At 41.7% G+C, this 21,617-nt stretch overlaps 1 protein-coding gene across 2 annotated transcripts in view; it reads right to left on the reverse strand.

Moving 5' to 3' along the window:
* Positions 1–21,617, reverse strand: part of ALG9 (ALG9 alpha-1,2-mannosyltransferase) — a 178,166-nt gene that overhangs the window by 125,030 nt on the left and 31,519 nt on the right. The window contains exon 8 of one of the 2 annotated variants that reach the window (XM_030220748.1): positions 18,296–18,401. The exons of the other annotated variant lie outside the window; for it this stretch is intronic. Within the exon in view, the coding sequence (XP_030076608.1) occupies positions 18,296–18,401 (106 nt within the window). The remainder of the gene's footprint in view (positions 1–18,295; positions 18,402–21,617) is intronic. 2 annotated transcript variants of the gene reach the window in all.

The raw sequence follows: 21,617 nt of genomic DNA on the forward strand, positions 1-21,617 counted from the left end.
TAGGGAGTAAAGCTCCACAACATAACATTTTATATCACAAAGGACTGAACAATATACCGGAGGACAGGCCTGGATTTAAGCATGGGAAACAGAGGAGTAGAGTTGCTCACCTCGGGACTGGAACATAGACAGAAGGGGCCACCTCTCCCCCGTAGATCACCATAAGTTTTGAGAACCTTTTGCTCAATCATTCGCAGATAATCTAGGATGCCAAATACCCAAGCCAAAGAGAAGCCTGTTCCTGCTTACTTAGGTCCAAACACAAACAGGGAAATCTTCTACGTCAAAAAGACCAAACAAGAAGAAGTAGAGGCTGATTCAAGGACGAGTCCATCACCGGAGATGTTTATGGAGAAACACTATTGATGCAACTGTAAAAGCACCCGACACGGTCCATGTTTCGGCGTACAGCCCACATCGGGGGTCATATGGATAGTTCATCCAAAAGAGCCTATATATCACTTTTAAGCAAAAGTCGAACCAAGTGTCCGAGATAAAGACGGGCTAGTCGAAAAACATACGCGAATGAATCCCCACTGACAAGCTCCGTGAGGTCTGCTCATATACAGAAAAACTTACTTTAGGGCCATGTGCATGTGTTGCTTAAAGTGGTGGAGTGAAGGAGTAGCCTAGTGGTTAGTGCAGCAGGCTTTGCTCCTGAGGAACTGGGTTCGATTCCCACTGCAGTTCATTGTGACTTTGGGCAAGTCACCTAACCCTTCATTACCCCGAGGTACAAAATAAGTACATGTATATAATATGTAAACTGCTTTAATTGTAACCACAGAAAGGCGGTATATCAAGTCCCATCCCAAAGAGGCGCTACTGTGGCATTATGGCCTTCCTCTTATGGCACTCCCGTCTTTGACACTCTCTTGGCTCCTCACTCTCTAGGATCTGGTCTTGTCTTGCCTTCTGGACATCAAAATATTAAATCCAGTGTACATAATTACCCCCTCAATCACACATTTTAAACCCTGGCTAAAATGAGAACTTTGGAGAGTTTTATGCATGCCTGGAGGTGATGCAAAAGCAGAGGGGAAAATATTTTGACCCCCCCCCCCTCCCCCCAGTTCCTAAGCCATTTTCACCCAGTAGCACTTGGAAGTCCTATGAGAGGAGGTATGGCACTCAAGCATCATATTTTTACTAAGTGATTTTAATAGAATAAAAGATATTTCAAAGGCACCTATCTGCATTTTAATGAAACACGTGCTTCTCCTGTCTTGCAAGCCAGTGCTCTAAACACCAGATCACAACAACAACTTTCACCTCTTAAGGGCTGCCATTTGTATGACTTAAACTCCTTCTCCAGGAGGAGTACTCTGTAATTTAAGATCACTTCACACTTGTCAATTCCGGACCCCCCAATCACACTGGAAGAAAAATGCTCAGGCTGTAAAAATCCCTGAGGCATTCTGAACCACTTTAAGTTGCATGTGCTGGGACCCAGCTTGCCTGTAAATTAATGTCCTTTTAACCATTTACAGCTTTTCATTAACTTTAAATGGCTTGGCCCTGAATTCTACAGCTCTTCATGACACTTTCAGTAAGTGCTGGAAGTTAGCTGGCATTTTAGTGAGGAACATTAAATAAGCCAATTCAAACACACGGTGCTACAAACCAAAATCTTCCCCTCCAAAGAAGCAGTACCTGTTTTTTTTTTTTTAGCTAGGTCTATGAACCAAAACACTTTTAGAAACGTATACACCAAAATAAATAAATAAACAAATACCAGCCACAATAAAAATCAATATTATTTTCCTACTAGGAATTTTGCATATTATATAGGAATGTGTAGTCTTAAGTGCTGCCCCAGAGAAGGGAGGTATGATAATGTCTTACTGCTGTAATTACTGCAGTTTGATACTTACAAAACAGAAGTGCACAGAACCCCAGAACCCTGTGTTATTTCACACTGTATTTCTGCCTAAAATAGCATAGCAACATCTCTTTTCCTGGTTGTGCTTTTTTTTTTTTCCCCTGAGCTCCAGCAATACATTCTAAGGTAAACCTAGCTGACAACAGATTTTGTTATTTGCAGATCACTGTGTATGTTTCAGTGCCAGAGAGAATTGTTTTCAATGAAAGGCACTTTCATGGGATCATGTCTGGCACTTATCACTATGGATTGTGAATGTTGCAAAACTGATACCCAGGATCTGTTGCAGACATTAGCTAAGCCTTCAAACAAAAGGCAGAACTCTAAGATGGGGTCTGCAAAATATTGTGTGTGTGTCTTTTTTTTTCTTTTTTTTTTTTAACCTAAGCCAGTGTTTCCCAAATCGGTAAGTAACCCCTTGCCAGTCTGGTTTTCAGGATATCCACGACGAATGTGCATGAAAGATTTGCATACAGAGGAGGCAGTGTATGTAAATCAATCTCATGCAGATTCATTGTGGATATCCTGAAAACCTGACTGGCAAGGGGTATTCTAGGACCAACTTGAGAAACACTGATTTAAGCCTCTTCTACAATCTTAATCTTGCATTCTGTCCTGTTCCTTTCGTTTTTCTCTCACCATTCCTTCTACTATTTCTTCTGCTCTCTGCATCTCCCTTCCTTACTCTCTGATCAATCAGTGCACGGCAAACACAGTTGTCACAACACAACCACAATTAAAAACAATTAATGTATTTATTTTGTTGTATTTGTATCCCACGTTTTCCCACCTCTTTGCAGGCTCAATGTGGCTTACAATACATCATGAGTAACAGAAATACATGAGAAAGTATACATGTAGTGATAACGGCAGGATTTTGGGTATTATGATAATGATAAAACATGATATTGTTTCAACAACTAACATATTAAGAAGTATCTAAGAAATATATAAGACTTGTATAAGAAAGTATACATTTAGTAGTAGTTACAGGGTCTTGGGTATCATGATAGTGAAAAACATGGTAGTGTTTCGGCAATTTGATATAGTAAAGGTAATTTTGGATGTGCGTATAGGAGTTTATATTTGTTGATCATTGTTGTATGCCTTGTTAAAGAGATGAGTCTTCAGTAGAATTCGGAAGTCAGATAGTTCATATATCGTTTTTAATTTGCGCGGGAAGTGAGCCTTTTTCAACTGAAGGAAAACTCTGGAACGAGGCGGCATACGATGAAGTTAAGAGGGAGTAGGCTTAGGATTAATCTAGGAAATATTATTTCACGGAAAGGGTGCTGGAAGCGTGGAATGGCATCCCGGTGAAGGTTGTAGAGTCGAGAACTGTGTCAGAATTTAAAAAAGGCACAGGATGCGAATGTGGGATCACTTAGGAAAAGGAAGAGTTAGGGGTTACAGAGGATGGGCAGACTGGATGGGCTATTTGGACTTTATCTGCCGTCATGTTTCTATGTTTCTATTTATTTACCACCTTTAGGGGTATTTTTGATATGACACCCAAATCCGATTTTGGAAGTTTTACTGTTGGGAATGTAATTTTAGAGTACTGCAAAGGGCCTACGTCACCCAAGTACAGCTATTTAAAGCAGGCAGAACAATTATCCCCAGTGTGTGTTAAATGTAGCAGAGCAGAGAATACATTTCATCATTCATTGTGGGAACACTCAAAGATCAGGGGATTCTAGACAACAATAATACATTATGAGCTAGATTCTATATATGGCACCTGAAAATTCTGTGTGGGGAAAAAAAATACGCCTAGCCGTATCCGGTAAAGTACACCTAAAGTTCCACATGGTTTACAGAAAAACCTAAATTTAGTCGCAGCCAGTTACGTCAAGTAAAACTTGGTGTAAATGCAGATGCCTAAATTATACGCAGATCAGGGGTATGCTATAACAATACACACAGATTTTAGAAACGCCCACAACAAGCCTACTTTTCAACTATGCGACTCAGGATTTAGGGGAAGGGAAAATGGGACTTGATATACCGCCTTTCTGAGGTTTTTGCAACTACATTCAAAGCAGTTTACATATATTCAAGTACTTATTTTGGAGGGTTAAGTGACTTGCCCAGAGTCACAAGGAGCTGCAGTGGGAATTGAACTCAGTTCCCCAGGATCAAGGTCCACTGCACTAAGCACTAGGCTACTCCTCCACTAGCAACATTCTATGTAGAAGCCTGCCCTTGCAGATCAGCAATGCTTTTGCACAGGCTTCTGTTTCTGTGAGTCTGACAAAACAGGCCCTTTTCATGGGTTAGATAAAATGGGGAATATCATTGTTTTGTAAAATGATCCTCGTAACACACATGGTCGCTTGGGAGATGAGGGATGCCCAAGGTTCAACCAAATGTAAGTGTCATTTTTTGACTTATCTGCAAATCTTGACCCCCAAATCAGAAGAAGTTTAATTTTGAATAACTTATGATAAAAATTGGACAGAATTATATATTACTCAGATATACCTAGAAGCCATATTTCTGGAGGTAGAAGGAAGGGTTCTGTAGGAATCTTGGAAGCAGGGCCGGTCAAACCCGGTAAGCGGGGTAAGCACCGCAGGGGGGGGCGCCTGCCTTCAAGGGCGTCGCTGTGGCGCTGCACCGCCATACTGCGCCACCCTTGGGGGTTAAAAACCTTTAATTTACTTCCGTCCCAGTGGCCGCATCATTTCAAAGCCCTGCCCGTCTCTAGCCTTCCCTCCCTTTGTGAGTTCATTCCGCAGAGTCCCGCCTTCTGATGTCATTTCCTCGAGGGCGGGACTCTGAGGGAACGAACTCACGAAGGGAGGGAAGGCTAGAGACGGCAGGGCTTTGAAATGACGCAGCCGCTGGGACAGAGGTAAATTAAAAAAGACTTAAACCACGCAGGGTGGCAAGAAGAAAAAGGGGGATGTTGGGGGGAGAAGAAGGCGGGCAGGTGGCCATAAATGGGAGGGGGATGGGGGCGAAGGAGAATCGCTGGACGGGGGCGCCAACTCATAGTCTGCAGGGGGCACCAGAGACCCTAGGACCGGCCCTGCTTGGAAGGCTATCAGAGAAGGGTAGATGCCTTCTGAAATGTTGTTGTTCTGCTCTCTAAGGAAGGGGCTTGTGGGATGAGAGAAGGGAAAAGAGGGAGGAGGAAAGTAGGGGGTTTTATTGTTTCTCTGTGTTTGCAATATATGTTTCATGTCAGTTGTAAAAAAAAAACTTAATTAAAAATGCTGAAATACAGAAAAACCAACCAATTACTATTATTACAATAGAGGTTGTCTCACAAAGGTATGCTACATGCCAAAACATCACAAACGTTCAGGAAAGAACAGAAATGCTGACAACGCCACAGTCTCTACAACAACATTAAAAGCAAGGCTCATAATATCAAAGAAAGAACAGTATTTTACCAAAAAAACCAAGTTTCTAGCTAAGAAAAATGCATTACTACTTCTTTCTAATCCTACAGCTGCTGTGCCTAGGAGGTAAGGAGAAATGTACAAAAAACAGCTGTGTATACAACAGCCTGGTTTTGCCAATGTGGTATAAATTATCACCTTTGCTAGCAGATCTATTCAAAAAGTCTGAGCAGCATGAATCTGTATCGGTCTTTGCTAGACAATCTTGGCAAAATTTCTGCACATTTCTCACTCAGTACTGTCTTCTTCAGATGTCCCCTAGCACTTGTAAAAGTACTGTCCATTGCCAGGACCCCGCAGGAGGCGTCACTAGCAATGTCCAAAGTGGAGATGCACATTTCATATATGGCGTTCATAAAAAGCTGTGCAGGATAGCATTTCAAATAGTGCTTTAAAAATATGTATACATTTTTGGTTCAATTTCTAAGAGCTCCATGTTTGTAGCTACTACTCTTGACCTTGATGAAGGTTGCGGGCAACTATTTCACAGCAGATGACCATCAGTGCAATAGTGTAATAAGATTACACAGGCAAATAGATAGACCTATGGCTAGATCAGCCCTCTCAACTTCCTGTACTAGTGAGGTCAGCCTCATGTGACTATCACTCTTGATAAATTCCCTGTATGTTGAGTAATTAACATGTAGAGATGAGATTTCTTTCACCAGTGATAATTGGTTAAACTGTAGCAGATACAAGTAAAGTTCCAGAAGTAGATTGATTCAAATACTTGGCATGGATTGAGGCTGAGGCACTTAGCATGGAAGTTATGATCAATGCACCAAACACAATTAAGAAAAACGTTTTTGCTAGCAAAAAAAAATGAAGCTCCTGCCATTCTCAATTTTCTGTGGGATAGGTTCTGTGCTAAAACCCCATATGCAAAGAACTGGGTTAAGCATTTTTAAGTCTCACAGTGCACTAAGGCTACTTATTAATTTTACATTTCAGGTGAAGTTCCGCACAGCAGACTATTAATGTTCACTTGAATAAGCCTTCTAGCCAAGAAAAGATGAACCTTTTGTCTCGATCCAGGGACATAATCAGCACTCATTCTGGGAAGATGTCAAAGCAATGCCTGCAGGAACAATGCGTCACAGGGACAAGATAAGTGACCCAAGTGACGCAAGGTTTAGGTAAAAGCAAGCTTTGAGTGAGCTCTCCAAAGTGACTCACCCGGGCACAGGCATTTCTGGAACCTTACTCACTGGCAAAGCAGCCTAATTTTTCTTCAGTTACACAAGCTAAAGGCAGTTTAAAAATAAAAAAATAAAAAGGAAAAATATTCCCACAACTGCTTTTTCTGTAGTTATTCTAAACACAGCACGGGCTGTCAGTCTAGCACCATGTCTCAGCTCTGCATTCTTCCTAAAAATTCTAGAGGCGAGAGAAGCTTAGTTTTCAAGATAATGACACTGTTTCTTTTTCAGTCTTATATCAGTTCGGAAAGCTCTGATGGAGAGTTTAGTAGAATATTTAAAAAAGAAAAACCCAGACCTCCCACAGTACCACACATTGGCAAGCCAGGAGACCAGCATTATATTCAACTTTTAAACATTCTCACTAGATAGAGAAGCTCATGCACTAGTGGGGATACTGTTTTATAATCTTACTCATGATCTTATAATTAGTGGCCTCAGCACCTAATTATTCAAAGGAAATATTAGTTGACGACACTCTGTGTGTGTTTGTGTATATTTTCTAAATGGCTGCTCTCATTCTATATGCCGTGTTCTACTGCATGTCTTTGTATGTGTTTTGCGTACTGCTTATGTTCATCAGAGCCTTTTGTAAAATATAGGAGCAGTTTAGCACATCCTGACCTAGATGTCTCGGTTCTGATCGCAATGGCCTATGTAAAATGGGCCTCCATGGGTAGACTTTCCAACTACAACTTAGCTGGCTCAGTGGTGGGTCCAACTTCACTTAAATGTCCGTTACCTTTGAGTGACTTTTTCACAACTCATTTACAATATTTCCTTTGAAAAATTAGGTGCCGGGGCCACTAATTATAAGATCATGAGTAAGATTATAAAACAGGTGCTTCTGTCACAAAACGCCTAGCACCCACCTGGGGATAAACCTGAGGCCACTTGGAGGATCTGTCCCCAGTACTGCTCAGGCCCGCCTGCACCTGGGCACGTTCTCTATACTAGCACCCTCCTCCCACCAACTGGGTCCCACTCGTCTCTGGGCTGGTCTCCCACTCTCAGGTTTTTTACCAGTGCTTTCTAGAACACTAGGGCCACACTCCAGGGGTGTCACAGTTCCTAGAAAGCACCCACAGACCCCAAAACAGGATTCTTAGTCCAGGACAGCAGAGTCAATAAACTAATAATGTTTATTGTCACAGAACTTGAATAGTGAACAGAAAAAGGTGAAATCAGCAAGTAATAACAGGTAACTGAATATGGATCAATTATAAAACTATCTAAACATCTGTTTACTACCTGGGTAGTTCAGGAAATGTAGCTGCTCACAGGTTATAAAATATAACTGTTCACAGGGCCTCAGTAAAGAGATCTTTCTCTCTCCACTCCCTGGCTGAGACTGGGGAAAATCCAGTACCTTCAAGCTAGATTTGAAATCCAGGGCCAATCAGAGCCCAGGGCATCAATTTTGAAAGTACCTGCCCAATGGTACTGCAGATTGCCTTTCCATAAGCTGAAACTTGAGAAGAGAAATTTTCTGCAACAGCTATAAAACTCAAAACAAGTGCCACCTGCTGGCCAATTAGGAGAAATACACTTCATGAACTAATACAGTCTTCAGGCTCAGAAACCCACTGTTTTGTCACAGCTTCCAATTAACTAATGAGGATGCTTTAAAAAAAATGTTTAACATTTGGAGGCAGAAATAAAAAATCTTAAGGAGAATGATGCCCTTAATCCCTTCTATAAAACATTTTTTACAAATCTGTGAGTGCTTTGAACTGGTGCAAAACCTAATGGTGAATCAGTTTGCACATATGTGTATGCTCATTGCAAGATGGGGAATATACATATACAATTTTGGTCCACCTTATCCATGCCCATAACAGGCCCTCTTGAAATCGCTGCATCATAGGGATCGCCATGTGCAAACAGCAGCTTACTGAAATTGCCATCTACATATGCATATAATCTCCACATGTAAATGCTGTCATTTACATGTGGAAATGTTTCTAAAATTACCTTCTTAGCCAGCTACAATGCACATTACTCTAGTTCTACCTGCTATTTGTGCTCCCAACCCCAGCCAGCTAGAGCTGAAAACAAACTGGCCAGCTACGCTTTTCCTCTGGAAATGCCCACATTTCAAGTAAAATATGTGGCTATCATTTTGCCACTCTGTAGGACAAAACTTTCCATGGCCTTCCAGAGTTGGACCAACGTTCTCAGCTATATACTCTAGACAGTGTGTGTCCCAGTCTCTGGAAGCCGTGGCCTTTTGTTCCTACTTTTCCTCTCCTCTTGGACTAAATTTTCAGCCAGTCAGATCCAGCCACCCATCTCCACAGTTAAGTAGCAAAATTCTTTTGAAATTTTGACCTCTTCAATGCTTAATAAGCAACATGATCTTATAAAATCAAAGCATTCAAAATTGTCAATATTAAAAATACTTCCCAAGCGGCACAGTCCAGGTTTGTTAAGAATGCTCCATACTCCCAGCGAGGCATTAGCTGCTAGGACATGATAACTGTTACTTATATGAAAAGGAAGGGCTAGTAGAGAGCAGGGATGTGGAGTCAATAAAAATGTACAGACTCCAGTTGCATGGGGACAGAAATTTTACCCATTCCATTCATCCCCAATGGAATCTAACCCATACCCGCTAAGATCCAATCCATCTCCACAATAAATCTCCTCCATCCCCACCCGTACTCGCAAGAGTCAATGCTATTATTTACTTGCTTTCACCCCTCTGTTTCTTCCCAACCTCGCCTCCCGTGGTTTTTTGGATTGTAATCACTATTCAACCAATGAGTGTTCCAAGTGTCAGTACGGTGTTACAGCTACCTCTCTGGGCATTCCAAGCCTCATTCTGGCACTCCAATTGCCTGTCTCCATACGTTAAAAGCTTCATTCTGGTGCTCCAATTGCCTCTTTCAGTTCATTCCAAGCCTCATTCTAGAGTCAGCAGAGATTTTGACTACACTCCCATGGGAAACCCATGGCAACTTTTTCCAACCCCATAGGGACCCCCGTGGGTTCCATGAGATTCCCGTAATCCCCATTCCCATATAGCTCTCTTGACTCGAGCTTCAAAATAAAAGCTTACATTATAATATATAGTAACTTTATCATGGCATACTTACATTTTCTCGTTTAGGTTCTTTGCACAAACTTCAAATAAATATACTTTGTGGCCTATTAGCCCTAATTTTGTACATAAAAATATATCCTATGTTTCTGTAACTAAGCCAATCTCTCTTAGATTTACTATACATAATAGGAGTCGGAGTCGAAGGTTTGGTGTACCAACTCTACAGTCCTAGTAGAGAGGCAGAGCTGTGATTATGAAGGCTCAGCCTGATTCCCTTTATCAGCACCTGGGGCACTTTTACTAAAGTGCAGTATGGGGTAGATTCTGTAAAGAGCACCTAAAGTTAGTGCCCTGTGTCCTGCCGTCTCAGTGCAAGTTCCGCATGGAACTGCTGTTATAGAATACTAGCTTAAATCTATATTGTCACATTAAAATTTTGGTACAAGCATTTATGCCAGACAAATTCTGGTGTAAATGCTTGTGCCTAACTAGTGGCATTTAAAACTGTGCCTAAATGCTGGGCACAACCCTGACCCGCCCATGCTGCTCCCTTGGCCACGCCCCCTTTGGAGTTGCATTTTTTTTCTTTATAGAATAGAGGCACAGAACAGTTATATGCGTAACTGCTAATTATTACCAATTAGCGCTTAAGGCCAATTATTTATTAGTTATCACCAAGCAAGCACCAATTAGTTTATGCATGCAAATGACCTTATTCTATAATAATGAACACAACTGCACACCTACCTTTGGGCATCATTTATAGAACATGGGGGTAAGTGCCCAAATTATCACATCATGAATGCAAAGCCTGTGTAGTAATTGTTGGGGATTTTCCCAGCATCTTCCTATACAGTTACTGCACAGTAAATGCAGCGACAAATAGAAGGCAAGAAGTGCATCCATGTTTTCTACATTGGTGGTTGTTAGCATATGGGACCTTATCACATGTTAACAGCAAGGCACAATATATCCTTTCCATTCTATTCCAGGATATTTAGTAAATGTGTGAATTAGTGTCATGCCAGCACAGAACTGTTGCAGCATGCTAGTTCATATTATAACTGCTCACTGTGTGTTAGTCAAAGGCCACCTTAGTTATGCAACCTCCTTACAGTTTATAGTTTATTAAAATTTACCATACTGTCTTTACTGACAAAAACAGGTTAAGGCAGTATACAGTGAAAAATAAAATACAGAAGATCTACATCAACTTAAGATAGGACAGAATATCCGATCCAGATAACATTTACAACGGGAACAGAACAATCACACTTTGCACATCACAGGCTGATTTATCAGTGATGTTCATTCCTATCATGGTACGCGCAAAACTAACCCATTTGGAGAGATTGCCCCTGAGACAACCAGACAAAATGTACAAGTCAAATTCAGACCGCAGGAAAGTTAATAGACCCTAAAACTCACTAACTTTCCATAAGCTTGTTTAAAAAGTAGCGTCTTAATTAAGATTTTGACATTTTTAAAAGACAACTCTGCTGTAATAAAACTAGGAAGATTATTCCATTGAGTAGGCGCCACACAAAAAAAAAAAGAAAGTAGAATGGCAGATAAACTCAAACTGTGCATTCCTAGGGCCAGGAAGGACAGGTCGATGATTATCCAATGACAATAACCAAACAGGCAATATGGAATAGTCAAATTCGCTAAATACTGAGGACATACAAATTGCAAGACTTTAAAGGTGAGAACCAAAACTTAAAATTGTATCCTATACAGAATGGACAACCAACAAAATCTTTTCAACAGAAGAGTTACACAATCAAACTTCCGGGCTTTACATAAAAGATGTACAGCTGTGATCTGAAGAGTCTGACTCTGGAGTCTTCTCCAATTGCTACAAGAAGTTCCAACATAAATTTTATTACAATAGTCCAACCAAGAAATTAATAGTGTATGCAAGAGAGAATAAAATGTAGATTTAAAGAAGAGAGGAAAGTAGCGAGTCCAGTGTCACAGGCCACACATTCTGAAGAATACAACGAGGAATAAAAGGAATGGAATGCCTCTAGAATGTGAGAGGAGGAGGTCAGAGAAGCTCCTGTTGGCGCCCAAATCAGCGCTATGCGTTGCTTAATTCTCTTGCCCTTAAGATAGGATGCAAGCAACTTGCCAGCTTTATTGGACTCAGTATAATAGACAGCATTTTGCCGGAATGCGATGGCATTAGTGATGTTGGACAAGATGGAGTTATACTGCATTTTGAGAGCTCTGAGCTGTTGAGTTAAAACTCTAGATGAATCTGTATATAGAGGTGGTTAGCTTAGCAGAGTTTAAAAAGGGGTTGGACGGTTTCCTAAAGGACAAGTCCATAAACCGCTACTAAATGGACTTGGGAAAATCCACAATTCCAGGAATAACATGTATAGAATGTTTGTACGTTTGGGAAGCTTGCCAGGTGCCCTTGGCCTGGATTGGCCGCTGTCGTGGACAGGATGCTGGGCTCGATGGACCCTTGGTCTTTTCCCAGTATGGCATTACTTATGTACTTATATATCTGGTGGGGGGGGGGGGAAGCTTCATATTGAACAAAATTGTTGTAAATTGAAAAAACCTGTTTTCAGCAAAGATGATACTTGTGGATCAAAATAAAGTTGTAAATCCACCACCACTCTGAAATAGCAAAACAAATCCAGAGGCATGATCCGTGTAGCAAAGAAAAACAGATCTACTGAAGGTCAATAGGGTCACCTAGAGAGGCATAATCGAAAGGGACGCCCAAGTTTTGCTGGGAACCTCTTCGCAAAACGTCCCAGTGGAGGGGCAGGGAAACCCATATTATCGAAACAAGATGGACGTCCATCTTTCATTCGATAATACGGTCGGGGGCGCCCAAATCTTGAAATTTAGGTCGTCCTTAGAGATGGTCACCCCTAGACTTAGTCGTTTCTGATTTTCAGTGATAATGGAAACCAAGGACACCCATCTCAGAAACGACCAATGCAAGCCCTTTGGTTGTGGGAGGAGCCAGCATTCGTAGTGCACTGGTCCCCCTCACATGCCAGGACACCAACCGGGCACCCTAGGGGGCACTGCAGTGGACTTCACAAACTGCTCCCAGGTACATAGCTCCCTTACCTTGTGTGCTGAGCCCCCAACCCCCCCCCCCAAACCCACTACCCACAACTTTACACCACTACCATAGCCCTTACAGGTGAAGGAGGGCACCTACATGTGGGTACAGTGGGTTTCTAGTGGGTTTTGGAGGGCTCACATTTACCACCACAAGTGTAACAGGTAGGTGGGGATGGGGCTGGGTCCGCCTGCCTGAAGTGCACTGCACCCACTAAAACTGCTCCAGGGACCTGCATACTGCTGTGATGGACCTGAGTATGACATTTGAGGCTGGCACAAAATATTTTGAAAGATAATTTTTGAGGGTGGGAGGGAGTTAGTGACCACTAGGGAAGTAAGGGGAGGTCATCCCTGATTCTCTCCGGTGGGTATCTGGTCAGTTCGGGCACTTTTTTGTGCCTTGGTTGTAGGAAAAACAGGACCAGGAAAGTCGTCCAAGTGTTCGCCAGGGACGCCCTTTTTTTCCCCATTATGGGTCGAGGACGTCCATGTGTTAGGCACGCCCAAGTCCCGCCTTCGCTACGCCTCCGACACGCCCCCATGAACTTTGGTCGTCTCTGCGACGGAAAGCAGTTGGGGATGCCCAAAATCGGCTTTCGATTATACCCGATTTGGGTGACCCTGTGAGAAGGACACCCATCTTCCGATTTGTGTCGAAATATGGGCGTCCTTCTCTTTCGAAAATGAGCCTGCTAGTCAACCAATCTGCATCCTTCTGGCCACACTACAGACTGTAAACACTGTGAGAGGGACACAATAACCCCCTGAATTATCATGTAAGGTCTTAGGCGCACTAGTCTTGCCATATATTATCCTTACTGGTTCCACCAGCCAATCTTATTGGCAGATTTACAACCAGAATCCCTTATCAACCAGCCAAGAGAAGCTCTACATCAGCCATGAGTAGCTACGAGCCTTGGTTCCAGCTAGCCTGCCAGCCAGACAATAATTACTCAATTGGCTAGTCTCACTGACCAGTCAAAAGTATGAATTCTGTAACCTCTTACTCAAATGAGGTCACAGCTTTCAGTACAGCATGTTAACCAATCAGTCCTTTTTTAAAAAGTACAGAATGAATGGAATTCCTGCAGGGATATTACTCCAATGATGAAATCAAAAGCAACATTCCCACCAGTTCTGTACTAAATTAAAAGTGCATTTTGAAAATATACTGACTTTCAAAACAGGCACAGCTTCCAAGCTCAGACTCCTGTGGTAAGGGATTACAGTGTTCAATCAGTCCAGTTGTATTCTTGCCAAAAACATGTGTTAACTCACCTTTATTTTAAAGGTGAAAAAGTCATTACACTGCATTTATAAACCAGCTGACAAACCTTATGTATAGTACAGGTGTACATGCCAACAAGCAAGACATAGTGAGCAGCTGACGTGAATGGGATACTGCGTGCTGGTCAATCGCAATACATTTCACATCAGCATCTCAGCCTGCTCCCAGAAGGTTGCTAATAGAGGAAGTTAACGCTCAACACTATCCCCAAAAGCTAGCTGCACATCTCAAAGTCATCTCCCCACCCCCTCCTTTGTCCTCTGTAGCAAAAATGCATACTCAATCTTTGCAATTGTGGATGTACTGCACAGACTATTCCTTGCAGGATCATTAGGACAGATGTTAAGGCAATTGCTTCATAATGTAGTCACTCCTTACTCAAGAGAGACATCTGGTGGCTGAAGACCCAAACCATTCTCTTCTATGCCAAAATTAGGTAGCTACTGATTTATTCAAACGTGTAACAAAATCCATAGCAAGCCGTAGATAATATAACTGAAAGACTCAGGAGGTGATTTTAGAAGGGTTAGGTCATTTACAAGTGTAAAAAGCTGATTTACATATCACATATGGCACTTCCCTGTTCTTGATGGATACATTCACTCTCATAACTTGATGCCATGCTGGTTGCAGGAAAGCACATATCCTTTATGAAAGCCTGAACATCCGATAACTCTGCACCTTCCAGAACTCCGAAAATTCTCAGATTGGACATACCATCTATTTTCTTGATCGTCTGCCTTATCACAACCACAATTCACCAGCTTTTGCATCCTATTAAGTTCTCTGACCTCTGTCTGAGCATCTTCCACTGGATCAGTCCTTTCCTCCTTCTCAAACCATCTGTACGTCACTCCTTCACACTTCTCTTCCAAGCATTCCAGTACTTAAACTTCTGAATTTCTTTCAACAAGTGTTTGGGTCCACTTTTGCAGCCGAGACACCACAATATTGCCTGTGGCAATTCTACAAAAGGCCCTATTTTACATGCAAGAGGCAGAACACAGAAATTTTAAGGGAATGTGTCCTGCCTGTGTTATGGGTGGTCGTTCAATATATACACACTGCAGCAAGTAGGTTTCCTTCACCAATTCAGGTCCAGGCAGTAGTACAACATAAGGGCTCAACACTCCACCAAGAAAAGAATCTGCAACCCAAAACAAGCTATACCCTAATGACTGCTCCCAAGTCATGATTCTGGGCCGCTCTCCCACTCAAGGTGAGCAAACATGTTCAGCATCCAGTCAGATACAAGACATTGTACACTTTAAGATTAGTTTGTAAAGTCCACAAGATAAGTTCCAATCCTGGACTCCTTTCCCTAGCAACTTATAATATCGGGATTTTAATTGTCCACAAGTTGTATGCAAATCAGGTCTGGAAAAAATCCAGTATCTTCTTTAGTCTCTTCCCTGGTTTGGGCTCTCCCAGCTATGAGTTCTGGGGACCCCTGACAGCTCCTCCCCTTGGGATAGTTTTCTTACATAATAGGAACTAAATTGAAAGTTGTAGCAGGTATCTGGGAATCTCCTTTTCTCACTCACAATTCCATACATGGGATTCTACCCAACTGGCTGCGTTGGATCAGTGCATAAACTCTGCTTCTGACATTTGATCCTCCCCTTGTATCTCAGGTGGGTGTGGCTCTGGCCGCTTTGTTGGGCAGACTGGATGAATCGTGTGGGTCTTTATCTGCTGTCATTTACTGTGTTACCTGATGTGTGTGCCAAACACATATGTTCGTTTAGCATGGCGGCATTATATTATCTTATAAAAGGCTCCACGTTCTGGGACACAGAATTCCCTCTGTCCTAAATGCAGGCGGGACGCCATTTCTTTTTAACATTCATTTTGGATTTGCCCCAAGATTCAGTTTTCGGGAAAAATTAAAAGATATATTCTATCTGTTTTGGGTGGAGGTGTGACTGATACAGAAGAATAGATTTTATTAGATAAACTAGGGGTGTACCGAAGCTGGCATAAGGGTAACACTTTGCTATGCGTTCTACAATATTGGATTTCCCCTGAGCCTCCAAATTTCTGGCACTGGAGAAACCAGTTACACTTGTTGGCGGCATGGGAGGCTAGAGATGCAAGAGGATCACATAAGTGAAGGAAGCAATTTTTGCTGATTTGGGAACCTTACTTGCAAAATCTACATCACGGTGTCAAGGTTTGATCCTTAATAGCCTATAAGAATATGATTTGTCCAGTTTCTGCCTGTTCATGCAGTTCTGTTTTGGGGTTTTTTTGGTTGGTATGGGGGGGGGTTAGTAAGGTGTCTTAGTTCTTTTGATATTGGCTCAGAGAGTCATAAGAGTACAGGCCTTCTGATGCTGCTATGGTTACGCTAATGTGCATGGAGTAAGGGGGGTTGGGGAGAGAGGGGGTAATGGAAGGGTGGCTCTGTATTAGGGACTGTATCAATGATTGTAAGTTAACACAAAAACTCAATTACCATTTTTGTGTGTTCTCATTTGTTTATTTTTTTCAATAAAAAATTGTTTAAACATAAAAAGGCTCCACATTCAGTTAACATTTTATAAAATACTAGAGGTTATTTTGAGCACATGGACCTAATGTCTGAGTTCTCACCTAGATGCTCTACACAAAAAAGTTATCCTCTTAGGGCCCAATATTCAAAGCTACTTAGAGGCATATTTTCAAAGCACTTTGGGAGGCTAAGTTCCATAGGTTTCTATGGAACTTTGGGAGGCTAAGTGCTTTGAAAATGAGCTTGTTAGCCAAGCATCAGCACCTATTGTCCAGATAAGTATAGCTGACTAGGGCCATCCATGGATTGTCAGTGGCATTACGTGGATAATACCACTGAAAATCGCTACAAATAGTGCTGGAGCAGTCAGAGGACGAAACCTGGGAAAAGCCAGGATTTATCCAAAACCCAGCAATATTCACCAGTATCCAGCTAACTTTTCAGATAACAGAACACACAAACATGATTTAATTGGACAGAGTCAGCATGGGTTCAGCCAAGCAAAGTCTTGCCTAACCACATGAGGATAAAGGTGAGTCAGTTGATGTAGTGTATCTAGATTTTCAGAAAGCTTTTGATAAAGCTCCTCATGAGAGACTCCTGAGAAAATTAAAGAGCCATGGGATAGGAGGCAAGGTTCTGGTGTGGATGAGGAATTGGTTATTGGACAGAAAACAGAGGGTAGGGTTAAATGGTCATTTCTCTCAATGGAGGAGGGTGAACAGTAGAGTGCTGCAGGGATCAGTACTGGTGCTATTGATTGGTATTAAGCACTAATTAGTACTAATTTGCCACTGTGTGCCTAACAGACTTGTGCCCGTATTCTATAAACGTCTCTCGCATGTAAATGCAAAGGGGGTGTTAATGTGGGAGGGGCATGGGCGTGTCAGGGGCGTTCTATTCTTGCACTCACTTCACAGAATAGTTTCATTTAGGAATCACCATTTATGCCAGCCATAGACATGGTGTAAGTGGTTGTGCCTAAGGTTTGGCGCAAATCCGCGGACTTACGTTAGCTTTCTATATCAAATCTGGCGCTCAACTCTGCCATTACGGAACACTCGTTTTTTGGCACCTTTTAGTGACCTTTATTGAATTTGTCTCGTACTGTCCACCAATGTTACTAAGCCCATACAGACCCTCTTCTCAGGTCACTAGATCGAATAGCTTGCAGAAGAAGGTACTTCTCTCTCTAAACCCTTTATTGTGAATACGACCACCCTTATCTATGAATAAAATAGATTCACTGAGCTTTGGGGTTTCTTTTTTGTTTGTTTTTTAATTGGCTTTAGCTTACACATTTCAGTAGGAGCTCAAGGTAAGTTACATTCAGGTACACTAGATATCTGCCTGTCCTCAGAGGGCTTACAATCTAAGGGCTAAAATTATTAAAGTGAATTAATGTGTTAACATGCATTAATTCGATTTAATGCACATTATTTAACATAAGCACCGTTGTTGTCAATCAGACCTATTTACTATATGCATAACTTGCATCACTGCATGTTAATATCTGTTAACGCAAGTGAGTAAATCAGTACCTGCATTTGTTTTTGAGGCTACAGTGGTGAAGTGGCTTTCCCAGGCTTCTCTGGTTCTTTGTGCTCCACTCTAACCACCACACTATGCTTACAAAATGGTCTTCTTCAAAACAAGCCTAAAAATGAGGCTGCTTCTAAATCTTAACCCCTGGTTCTCCTAATCACAGCCCTGATGGTTATAATCATTCTCTTTATCAGTTACATTTTCAGAGTCTCTTATTTTTTTTGTATGCTTGTCTTGACTAGACTAGAGAGAAGGGACTTTATCTACAGAGCACTGTGTGTGTCTAGTATAGAAATAAGCAGTCACATTTTGTCACAGTTAAAACTCAGACTTACCATAAAGATCAGGTCCGTGAGGTGTGAAAACATTATACAGAACAATGTTGAGAGGAGCTATTACCAGCTTCCCATAATAGTAACTGTCAATAGCCACCTGAGGGATCTGAAAGAAAGCATTTCTATTTCAGAAAGTTTCTTGTATGATCTCACTACCTTTTTGAAAATGTTCCAAGTTTCTGGCACTGATATGGCTACTGCACCATTTTCATATTTATTTGATTCTTTTATATACTGCCCTTCTGTAGTACAATCAAAGCAGTTTTACATATTGCATTCAGACATTTTCTCTATCCCTAGGGAGCTCACAAAAGTTTTGTACCTAGGGCAACGGAGGGTTAAGTGACTTGCAATGGGAAAAATTGAACCCAGCTACCCAGGTTCTCAATCCACTCCACTCTGAGCTGTCTCTACTATGTCTATATCCCTTAAGAGTAATGAGTTCCAGAATTGGACACAGGGCTCTGGAAAAGGTCTCACCAAAGACCTGCATAGAATCATTGTCACCTCATTTTTTTCTCCTGCTAATAACTCAATGTACTCTAGCTGGCCCTTGGCACTGCCCTGTCACAATGGTTTGCAAAAATTGAATCATATGATCATACTGAAGACTATAGTTACAGTCTCCACTCACGTGATAAATCTCCCTAACATGAAACAGCACTCAAAACAAACAGAGCAAGACGGGGGGGGGGGGGGGGGGGGGGGGGGTTAAAAATGGAATGGAGGAGTAGTGGAGGAGAACAGCTGGCTGAGAACCAGAGGAACATAGTTCAAATCCCACTGTTGCTCCTTGTGATCTTGGGCAACTCACTTATCCCTCTATTGTTTGAGGTACAAACTCAGATTGTGAATCCTCTGGCAACAGAAAAATACCCACTTTACTTGAACGTACACTGCTTCAATAGCTTTTTGTAGGTGGTATATAAGAAATTAAAAAATAAAGGCTATAACAGGTAGAACAGTGTTTTATGTACTCAAGTAAGATCTTATAAAATTGCCAGGGACAGCCATGCACAGAAAGTAAGCATTAAGAAACAGTGCCCAGTTTTACGCAATATGGAAAAGCATGCAAATCTCTCTCATGAATATTCATCGTGAATATCCTGAAAACCTGTCCGTCTCCAGGACCAGGTTAAGGAATCACTGGAATATGGCAACAGGTGCTCTCAGTGGGATTAGCACTTCTGCGCCTATTCATATCAGAACATATATGCATACAATTATCCCATCTCGGAAAGGTGTGTTGTCTTCTTTCATTGGGGTGATTTTATAAAGGCAATAGGCAAATAGGTTGCCTTTATAAAATGGGCACAACAATATAATCCCAGAAACCTTGCATGTAACTTATATACAAAGTAAACTGCTCATATAAATAAGTACTATGTCCACCCCACATTAGCACAGTGGCGCTCCACAATGATTCATATGTGCTCGCTGGAGAGAAGAGCTTCCCTACATCCCTACACTCGTCCTTCCCTACACCCCTTCCCGTGCACTCCGCTCCATGGATAAATCCTTCTTATCTCTTCCCTTCTCCACTACTGCCAACTCCAGACTTCGCGCCTTCTGTCTCGCTGCACCCTACGCCTGGAATAAACTTCCTGAGCCCCTACGTCTTGCCCCATCCTTGGCCACCTTTAAATCTAGACTGAAAGCCCACCTCTTTAACATTGCTTTTGACTCGTAACCACTCGCCTCCACCTACCCTCCTCTCTTCCTTCCCGTTCACATTAATTGATTTGATTACTTTATTTTTTGTCTATTAGATTGTAAGCTCTTTGAGCAGGGACTGTCTTTCTTCTATGTTTGTGCAGCGCTGCGTACACCTTGTAGCGCTATAGAAATGCTAAATAGTAGTAGTAGTAGTAGTGATCTAGCTGCTAAGAAAGGAGACATTTTTTTGTAAAACATGGGCACCATTCTGGGACACATTAACTCCAGTGGCTCGGAGTAGAGTACTAAATTCCTGAAGGGAGGAGGGGAGGGGAAGGGGAGGGAGAAAATGTATGGAAAAATGACACAATCGAATCTGAATACGGATCTAGTAGCAAATGTATGTTAAAGAAATAATTGTTCAAGAACTGTTCCCATATTAATGTCATGTATTAATAAAGAAGAATTAAAAAAAATAAGTACTATGTTCACAAAACCTAATTTCACTATTTAAGGATTTTTTTGGATGACCTCAGCAGTGCCACTCATCAGATTATTTTTTTTTTACTGAAGAACTTTATGCACTTAATTCGTCATAGGTCAACATTTTAACACTTTAACACTTTGTATCTTCTCTTTCAATTCAAAAAAACCTCATAAAATTATAAACTCATCTGATTCAAAGAAGAAATCAGCTAGGGGACACTGTTCCAACATGACACGTTTCACAATAGCTGTATGAAGGAACCCCCTTATATAGCCGAACAGACAGAAGAAGGCTACATAAGGGGGTTCCTTCAAACAGCTATTGCAAACATGGGTCTATTTCTTCTTTGAATCAGATGAGTATATAATTGCATGAAGAATGTTTTTTTTTAATGTTTTTATTAACCATAACACAAGTAGAACAGCATTTGTCAATGCAGCCATCAGACTGCTCAATTTCACCAAACAAATACCAACTGAACTTCAATACCCAGTTTTTGAGAATTTTCTCCCTACCCACCCCCCTCCCCCCCATTCCAAACCCCCCCCCCCCCTCCCCTGCTCATATCATTCACCATCATGGCTGAATCCCCTGAATGTCCACAGCACTAGTCCATAGTCGCTCTAGTTGTGTCCACTCTTTCGCATCAGGCTTATATCTGCCCAATCTCCTATCAGTCAACTGTTCAAGGCCCACAATTCTCTTGATTCTCAATTTCCAGTCTATGATAGTGGGACCTATTCTCTGTTTCCACCCTCCCCAACACCCACCCACCCCTAGGACAACTCCTCATTTATAGTCAGTTATTGTAATTAGGGAAACAAGCAAGGAGTGCTCTTATAGGGTTTTAAATACATTTCATTACCATCTAAGAAGGAAATACTAAAATCATACAATACACTATATAAAGTAAAAGACACTTTTATATTAGGCTAATATCCTTAATACTGTAGCAAGTTTTAAAATATTGGAAAACTCAAAAACACTAAGATGGAGTCAGCAGTCCAGCAGCGAGAGGGGTGCTATCCAGTCTTTTGCATTGAGTGTCACATGTATGATTATCTCCCAGTTGGTGAGATGTCATATGTTTGCGCCCGATGCAAAGAGCTCCTAGCTCTTAGAGAACATGTCCGTTCTCTTGAGGCTAGAGTAGCAGACTACCTTGGAGGAGGGAGGTCT

Source organism: Microcaecilia unicolor, chromosome 12, assembly GCF_901765095.1.
Source record: "Microcaecilia unicolor chromosome 12, aMicUni1.1, whole genome shotgun sequence".
Lineage (NCBI taxonomy): Eukaryota > Metazoa > Chordata > Amphibia > Gymnophiona > Siphonopidae > Microcaecilia > Microcaecilia unicolor.